Source organism: Salvia splendens, chromosome 13, assembly GCF_004379255.2.
Source record: "Salvia splendens isolate huo1 chromosome 13, SspV2, whole genome shotgun sequence".
NCBI classification, from domain to species: Eukaryota; Viridiplantae; Streptophyta; class Magnoliopsida; order Lamiales; family Lamiaceae; genus Salvia; species Salvia splendens.
Window position 1 is genome coordinate 31,302,165 of NC_056044.1, and position 9,666 is coordinate 31,311,830.

The 9,666-nt window shown below is 38.3% G+C and overlaps 2 protein-coding genes across 2 annotated transcripts; one reads left to right on the plus strand and one right to left on the minus strand.

Moving 5' to 3' along the window:
- The first annotated feature begins 254 nt into the window (after nucleotides 1-254).
- Nucleotides 255-882, plus strand: LOC121761343. Its single transcript, XM_042156999.1, has one exon. The coding sequence runs from the start codon at nucleotides 333-335 to the stop codon at nucleotides 768-770; it is 438 nt and encodes a 145-aa protein (XP_042012933.1). The 5' UTR covers nucleotides 255-332; the 3' UTR covers nucleotides 771-882.
- Nucleotides 883-3,439: 2,557 nt separating this feature from the next.
- Nucleotides 3,440-6,813, minus strand: LOC121760247 (purple acid phosphatase 2-like). Its single transcript, XM_042155895.1, has 8 exons — nucleotides 6,519-6,813; nucleotides 5,605-5,805; nucleotides 5,394-5,505; nucleotides 4,827-5,056; nucleotides 4,428-4,566; nucleotides 4,119-4,339; nucleotides 3,851-3,972; nucleotides 3,440-3,775 (listed from the first exon to the last, which is right to left on the minus strand). The coding sequence occupies exons 1-8, from the start codon at nucleotides 6,681-6,683 to the stop codon at nucleotides 3,580-3,582; spliced, it is 1,386 nt and encodes a 461-aa protein (XP_042011829.1). The 5' UTR covers nucleotides 6,684-6,813; the 3' UTR covers nucleotides 3,440-3,579.
- Nucleotides 6,814-9,666: the final 2,853 nt, after the last annotated feature.

Sequence of the window (9,666 nt, forward strand, 5' to 3'; positions counted from 1 at the left end):
AATGGGAAGTCCTTATGACGTGGCAGAAGGTGTTTATGGGATGTCCACGGGGATATCCACCTGAAAATCCGCACCAATGTGGATGCTCTTACTAATAATATGGACAACATATTCCACTAATTAACACCACTTTTCTCTTACTTTACCAATTCTACATTAAAACCCGTATCATTTACAAAGTGTCATATTTTTCGTGGACGGAGGGAGTAATACAATCATACAATCCCCTCATAAATATCAACATGGGATCTATAAATTTTCATATTCCAACAACTTATTGGTAGACTTCTCGAAACCATTACTTCAAAACCAGATTCAAAAATTCAGGAGAAATGATGAATGGTGTCCAAGAATTCCCATCAATTCTTCCCAAAAGGTACAACTCCTCCAAGCGTGTGGGCGGCGAGGCACCAATCACGGTGCTGTACTACGGCGGCGCAGCCGGCTCGGTGCCGTTCTTGTGGGAGTCTCAGCCCGGGACGCCGAAGCACAAGCTCAGCGACGGCCCTGTCCCGCCCCTGACCCCGCCGCCCCAGTATCGGTCGAGCTCTCATGGTAGCAGCCCTAGCTTGAAGAAGAAGCATTATTCCAAGATTTTCAGCTCCATCTTTGCTAGGAAGAAAACCACCGCGCCCTCTTCGCCGTCGCCGTCGTATTCGTCGTCGTTTGAGTACGAGGTTGGAAGAGATTCACCTACGTCAACGTTGTGTTTTTGCCCCATGAAGAGTGTGAAGAAGGTGGTGAAGTCCATTGCAAGTTCTAAAAATTGAAGATGATGTTTAATAGTGGAGTCTTTTTGATTTGTACATTTACGTGTTAAATTGGGAATTGTTTTGATAATGTCCTGGTTTTTATGGCAAATGAATTCTAAGTGACATGGTATCCAATCAAGATTTACAGTTTGATAAACTTAGTTGAGTGAATGCACCGACACCTCTATCTCTCTCTCTTTTCTCTCAATGGCATGTCTATATTTTTTTAGTAATGAATGACGGATGGAAAACGGAACTGAACCCCAACCCTGAAGGTTTGTGTCGGCTATAGTTGGCTCCGATAGCTCCAAAAACTGAATTTAATATAGTTTTTCAGCTTTTATAGGCAGGTGATATGATCAGTCATCTCCAAGTGATAGTATTGATATACTAATAAGTAGTTTCATGGTAGTTCTCTCTGAGTGTATTGTGAAATACCAGATTGATTTGTTATGCAATAAGCATCTTTATATTATGTTGAGTACAATCCCACAATGGATTTGAGTCATTGGTTGAAAAACTTCGCTTGTATTTATGTAAAAGCGAAACACGACAATGCTATTGGCATGTTCCATTGTTATTTTATTTTAAAAAGAGTTCACATTCAGGGAACTTTTTTCCAAAGTTACCCGAAAATCCAATTTTTCCGTTTATTTTATTTTTGAAAAAAATGGGAGTATCATTTTAAAATTTTGAGTTCAGGATTAGCATTGTCCTAAGGCCATCCGCAATGGGCGGACGATGGCACGCCCGATGGCGCGCATCGTCCGCGCCATCGATCGTCCGCGCCCATTGCGGATACGGACGATAGGTCGCGGACGATCGTCGCGGCCGATACTAAGGGCGCGGAGGATGGCGCGCCCGATGCCTATCGTCCGCGCCATCGTCCGCCCCATTGTGGCGTACACGGACGATGGCTGCGGACGATAGGCATCGGGCGCGCCATCGTCCTCCCCATTGTGGCGTACACGGACGATAGGTCGCGGACGATGGCACGCGGTTTGGTTGTTTTATAAATAGAGTTCATTCGTTTTACATTTCATTTCACAATTTCACTTTCGAAACTTACATTTACATAATTACTACGAAATGGCTTCAAGTCCAAATAGTCCTATGTTTAGTGGAGATGCGCGTTGGCCGGGTACAGAACCCGGCCAATATCGTTCGTTCGACACCAACGCCCAATACGATCCCGATTTCAGTACGGACTCGTATGGGTTGTCGGACATGGAGCCGTCTCCAACCCGACCAGTCGCCCCCTCCCGACGTGACGCCGCAGCGGCCGATCCCGACCCCGCCGCGACCGCTTCCGCCCCAGCCAAAAAGAAGCGGAACCGGCAGCGGGCGCAGAAGTTGCCGCCTCCCGGTGATTGCGATGAGTACGCCCCCGGTCGTACAAACTACACCGACGAGGAAACTCTCATTTTGGCCCGGTGTTGGGTAGATATATCGGAAGATCCGATATTCGCGAACAACCAGAGGCAGTTCGCGTACTGGGAGCGCATCGCCGACCTCTACAATGCGGCCAAGCCGCCGAACGCGTACAAGCGCAAGCGTGAGCAACTCCGCAAGCACTGGGATCAAGTGAAGAAGCAAGTGAACTTGTACGCGGCGGAGTTCGAGAAGTGCGCGCGGGCACAGGGGAGCGGCGAGAGCTGGGAAGACGTGCGTGCTAAAGCGATATTGTCGTACCGGTCGATGTTCGGCGAGTTCAAGCACGAGGCCATCTGGACGCTTTTGAGGGACAAGCAGAAATTCCAAGGTGGAATTCTGCACACTAGTGCGCCAAAGAGGATGAAGACCACCGAAGTTGGTGGTTACACGAGCAGCGGCAGCGGCAATCAACCGGTTGACCTCAACCGGTTGTACGTGGACGACAGCGGTTCCGGCACACCGATGTCCTCCCGACGTCCTCCCGGCGTCAAGGCTGCGAAGGCCAAAGGGAAGGCGGCCGCGACCTCATCCTCGACCGCTGCAACCCCACCTCCGCTCCCGGAAATGCTCCCGCCCCAGGCAGCCGAAGTGTATTCGTCGTTGGCGACAGCGTCGATGGCGAGGACGTTGTTGGAGACGCACAAGGCCCTCAAGAAGTGTACCGACCCCGACGAAGCCGAATACCTCCGGGCATTGATAGATGAACTGCGTCGGAAGTTGGGAATTGCACCGACTTAGTTTTTTTTTTTGTAAGTTGAACGGTGTAACTTCTTTTTTTATTAATGTGTCCCCGTTTGTTATTTCGACCTTTTTATTTACTCGTTATTAATTGTTAGTTGAAAACATTTAAATCAATTAAACAAATAAATAAAATGATGATGTGGCGCGCCATAGGGCGCGCCTTAGGGCGCCCCACTGCAGGTGGGGAGGTAGGAGGATAAAACTGCTGACGTGGCGCGCCATAGGGCGCGCCTTAGGGCGCGCCTTAGGGCGCCCCATTGCTAATGCCCTAAGGAAAAATATATCAACGTACGGCTGATCTACTGCTCATAGACAGTGCTTACATAAATACCTAATTAAGTGGCTACAGTAAAATAATTGGGACATACGACATAGCAATTATTATGTCCTTCTATATTTACAAATTTTTTGAAAAACCATTAAATGATTATTAATGTTTTACTGGTACAGAAATTTTTTTGGTAGGTTAAAATTTTAAATTCACTACATAATTTGTTATGAGATAATTTCCGTTTATAGGAACTCAAGAAACTAAATAAACCAGACAAACTAAGTAGTGTTGCACATTTTCTCTGTTTATTATTGGAATATCTGAAAAGCAATATGATATTTTGTGTTAACTCACATAACAAGTGGAACTCACCAACCTCAGTTAAGCAACTGAACTCTTTCCTGCAATGGTTTTCCAATACCGATTAACAAGCCATAGAGAGTCTGCTTCCACAGCGAAACCATCCTGATTACGATGCCAACCGAAGTAGGCGTGAGTCCGGTTCTTTATGTCGAAAATGCCATGGCCGTAGCTGGGTTCGCGATAAGCTGAGTACGCCGGCTGTGGCTCTGTCATCCTACAAGCAAGATACAAACGAGTTCGATCAGTTTCCAAAACGATTATTTACACAGCATTCAGCTTTTATACATACTCGTATAGTAAGCCCTCTTGATTTCCTCCGTCTCCAATGGTGATATAGACCGGAGCAGAGTCGTCACTGATAGGAGTGCACAGTCCATTCACCACGTTGTACTGTATGTTCGATATACGCTCCTGTATGAGAAGATGTGATAATGTGAAATTTGGTCGAACTCGGACAATTTAGCCAAGGTTGAAAATATAGCATAGGGAGATCAAATGATCAAAATTATGAATCCAAGAATGATCTCTGCTATGCATGACGAACATTAGATACTTACAGATCGCTCATACGCATGCACGTGACCAGCAAAGATCACATCAACTTTGTACTTCACGAGGAATTCTTCGTACGTAACTCGCATAGTCTCTCCCTCCATATAGTGATGAACATAGCTGCTATACAATGGACTATGCATGAGTACAATTAGCCACGGTGTTTCGGTCCTATTCACTTTAGTTAGCTCATTTGTGAACCACTTATATTGAGGGGTATATATCGCTGCAAAATAAAAATAAAAGTTAGGTGCATAAGATGGTGGTGGAAGATACTAAAGCATGGAGTTGATTTGAGATGCTGAAATCCATACCGTAAGCTGAATATGAAGATAGGACAATGATGTAGGCCGAAGCTCTCTTGATTGAGTACCAAAGAGGAGACGTGCTATTAGATGCTTTATATGGCGTCCAATATCGATGTGTGAATGGTTTGAAAGGTATAGTTTCACCCTACAGAAAAATGGTTTATTCAGTTCAAATACATGTGGATTCTATGAGTATTAATGCAAATAAATATGCATAGATATTGATAATGCAATCTACGCAATTATGAGAGCTCTATAAATTGACATAATAAGAAGACTATGCATCTCTACTTCTAAACTAAGTTACAATGAAGGCGAATCATTTCCAGATAATGGCTTTGACCAACTATAAGAAGCAAAACATGACATCCAAGAACAAAGAACCATCTCAATAAAAAGACGTACTATATCTGGAAGATAATCGATTTCATGATTCCCAGCAGTCCAGATCCATGGTTGATAAGCCACATTTCTCTCTACGAATCTTCCCCATGTATCCCACCTTGTGTTGTCATGCAACGGATAACTATCCGCATATGAGAGGTCTCCAACAAACAGGATTGACTGTCCTTTTGCAGGGTTCATCTCATAATGAGTTACCGTCTGATTTGAATTGCGAGTCTGACCCAGATCACCTGCTCATGGTGCCACATAGACTGGCTTCACAACAGAACTGTATACTTTGTATTGCATTTACTTTTATTCTTTGTCGTTCTTTTTCATTCAAATATATGACAAGCAAGTGTAGAGAAGATGTAACATGCTTGTTTCCTTAACATACTGACAGATTACCATTAGCTTATCAGGATATGGGATAACAAGAAGTTCATTCAACAATAATGATATTTAAGACAAATGATAACCATATTCCATTTTCTTTCTACATTATTCTTTTCAATCTGCCTCTGACATGACTGTGCAAAGCTTCCACAATCAAAGAAATAATTACATTTCTTGATGACCGAGACATACCTATAAGCCCAAACGTATAAGGAACATCAGGCCCTGGTCGGGGAGGTGTGACGAACCAAAATTCTCGTGTCACGTTCCCACACCCAACCACATAGTAGTATTTGGTATCAAACTGCATTTTCAGCAAATAATTTGGAGAATCAAAACCTGCTCATTGTAAGATTACAGATCAAGATTTATCAGTTAGAGAGAATGTTCGAGAAAGGCTTACCTCCAAATCATTGATTGTGCAATGATGAATGTAACCAGAGGTATAATTGTAATACTTGTATCTAACAACATCGCCATTTACAGTTTTCTTATGCTGGCTATTTTCAGCCCAGTAGAGCACTGAAGTGGAACCAGCTTCATCTGGTGTAATCCACGAGACAATGACCCCTCTGCCTTCATGATCTCCTTGTGTTATGTGAACCTTAAAAACCGGAACAAGCACAAGTTTGAAGCACAGAGATGCGAAATTGCATCATAGTTATAGAATTTCTTTAACTGCTAGACATCCGACGAAAGTCATTCGTTTGACAAAATTTGCTTGCATCAAATCCATCTTCAGATATATGACTAAAATAACACTTTGTAAACCCAAAGTTAAGGATCAAAGGCAGTTATATGGTTCTAGTGGATAAAATGTTTGGAAATGTCAAAATAAACAAATACTCCATACATCCAATGGATGTATATCAACTATTTAATACTGTACTATTTTTGAAGAATCAAGAAATTAAACATTTGAAACAGTATAATGAGCAATCTCATTTTAGTGATTCATTTGACCAAGTATATGAACCTTATAAATACAAGTATAATGAACAATCTCATTAAATCAAACCAATCACTATGTATGAAAGTTTATATATATGCACCAGACAACAATAGTGAAATCAATCTAAAAATAGAAGCAAAGTTAATATCACTAACTAAATTCTTCCCCAAATTTCTAAAAATTGCCAGCTCACTGCAAGCACAATACGATCTAATCAAATCGCAGAAATCTCACTCCGATCAACCTCGATTGTATCAATACTCTTAAAATCATCGGACATTTACAACGACTAAAGCTTAGAGTAGATTATGATTATCTCAAATCGACACAAAACACTACAAAAGAGCTCGATTTGAGTTCGTTACCTGCTGAGGAGCATTATAACCACGAGGAACGCGAAATACATCACTGTCGAGTGGCATATCTGTGGCAATCCCAGTCTCTCGCACATAGCTGCTGGTCAACCCAGCTTCACACACGCCCAGGAAAATGCTCACCACCAACAGATGCACAAATCTAGGGAGAATCATCTCGACACGAGTATTTTACAAATTCAGTGATGATCGGAGTATGAAAGAGGTGAAGCTCTCAAATCGAGGCAGGAGCAAAGTAGAGCAGCAGCTGAATTTAATTGATTATTTCGATTTTTGATTCCGAATATTCATTTGGAATATAATTAATATTCATTCGGAAAATTATTACTACTAATATTGAGTCTTTTGAAGATTTTTTGCTTCTAAACTTTATACCTTAATTCATACACAAAAATAAAATATTATACGAAAATCTAAATTTCCATTTTGTTTTTGGTAAAGTAAATTTCAATTTTTTAGTTATAAACAACAACTACTATTCGTTAAAATGGAAATAAAGTTGAATGGATAAGGTGGCAAGTGACAAATATGGAATATATGTGAATTAAGGATTATTTTTAAAATGGTGAGTAAGCGTCTAGAGACATGTCGACATCATATATATATATATTTTTTGACATCATATAAAATTTAGTAGTACTAATATATTCACATACGTGTGACTACATTCTCGTCATTTTTAAATTTTATCTCGAATTATCGATTTTGATCAAATTAATACTCAAGCTAGAAACTATATACTCTTGTGACTAAATCCTCTCATAAAATAACATTGTCTTATTTTAATCCTTATCATATTGAACAAAAATTGAGAAAATAAATTTATTACTTAAGCCCAGATCAGGCTTAATCAAGAATTGAGAAAAAGTCAGCCCAAATCGAACTTAACATGATCGTTGGCCCACACCTTGAGCCTATGAATAAAAGTCGGTTTATCTATTTTTAAAAATAATGTTTTTAATGCTTTTATGATGTCAATTTTTATAGGAATTCGGAGTGGTTGAAATTTTATATTGTGAAATATTTGCTTAAATCTGCAAATTTTTGGGATATGACTAGGAAACTTAATATCAATGAATCAATCAAAATATCCAAAAATCAATCTTTTTTCTATTTAAATCCCCAACAGTACGTATAAAATAAATCCACATATATTTCTTCAAGAAACAGCTAAGACTTGGACTTCCAAGACTACTGAAACTCTAGGAATTCAATTTAGGGTTTCCATATGAAAAGAAAAACTAAACAATCGAAAGATAATTTATGCTACCTCTTTCCACAAAAAATAAATAAAGTTGTAAATGACACGAGTTTTAATGCTCAATTGGTAAAGTAAGAGAGATGAAAGTGTAGTGGAAGTAGTGTTAATGGATTATGGATTCTACATTTAAAATGATGTATATGGTTAGTATTTGTTTAAAACTTTTTATGTTTAGAATTAGTCTAATTTTGATGGACACTCCAAATAAAATTAATCTTTTTTTTTTGGATGAACATAGTAATATTTATTTATCATGATTCAATTTTATTGGGAAGAATTCCTTCAAATACGGGTCAAACGAGAACCGATGGTGTCATTTCCTTAAAGTTTAAGCAAAAATTCATGAATTTTATATATACTCTATACATACATACATACGCTTATAATATTCCACCTACATTATTACCACCCACCTTGAAAACACATTCCACAAATTCATACCCAAGCAAATGATGTATATATATTAATCTGGATACTTGTATTTAGGTTAATTAGTCTATGTGTTCTTCAAATTCTCTCTTACCTCTACATTTTTCTTTACGTATGTAAGTAAAATTGATTTTGATCCTTAATTCGGATGTGTCACGTTTGATGTGCACCGGGTACACTCATGTTAACCACGTTTGATAATTTTGGTGCAATTCGAAACTAAGACATTTGGCTTTAGGAATACTACTTCACCACCAAGTTATTATATTTATGATAATTATAAATTACAATAATTTATCCATTTATAAGAGACGTAGATCATACAAAGATTAACGGATAAAACTGTTTTAATAATTCATCGAGGATCAATGAATTTTGGTTATTAAATCCTCCTGTATAAATTGATCAAATAAAATTTAATTTTGATTTAAACTAATTTCGTGGATCTAAAGTTGAATCTCATGGGTTTGATGTCTATTTTCAAATTCATATTTTCAGAGCAAATTCATCATTTTTATATAGATTTTAAGTCATTGTGTTTCATAGTTCACAATTAAAATTGAGGTTTCTAATGAAAAAAGGGACATGAAAATGATAAAAAGTGGAAAATTTAAAGTTAAGAGAGGATTGTGAGATTCTTATATTCGAAACTTGCCATTTGGAATAGTGTAGGTGAGATGTCCAAATTCTATTAGCAAAGTGCCTATATATAGCCACAAACTTTGTATTAAAAAATTCAGTCAGTTTTATCTTGATGGTGTTCCATCCTTTTCTGTGACATACCTACTATCACTACAAAAAAAAATGGGGTTTTGCAAGCACTTTGCGAGTACGAAGGTGCTATCCATTTGGCTCGTCGCAAAAATTGTAAGCATTTTAGTAAGCACGTGCTGAAAAATTTGTGAGCATATTGACTGGTGCTCGCAAAATGACTTCAAAATCTAGTGGTCAAATTATTACTTTGCAAACACCTTTTTTGCTCGCAAATTTGCTGAAACCTCTTTTCTGAGCTATTTGCTAGCACAGCTGTGCTCGAAAACTGAGTACTATTTTTTTCTAAAAATTCTGTAATTTTTTGATTTATTATTATTTTTTTCAAATTAATATTAGGGTTTATTTTTAAAAAATTATAATATGAAATTAATATTAGGGTTTATTTTCAAAAGAATGACAAAATTTAAATTTTACATAAAATTAAAAATATTATTTTACACTTCAAACCAAACGAATGATTTTAATCTTCCAAAATGATACTCCCTCCGTCCCATGTTACTCGAACTTTTCATTTTAGGCCGTAAATTTGGGATTGATTTTTTAGTGTAATTAAATTAGAATTTTAAGTGTAATGAGACATCACTTAATAAAGGAGCTCTTAACTTAATCTAACATATTAATTAAATACATTAATTCTAACTTAAACTATAAATAGTGTAAGTAGTTTGTGACTAG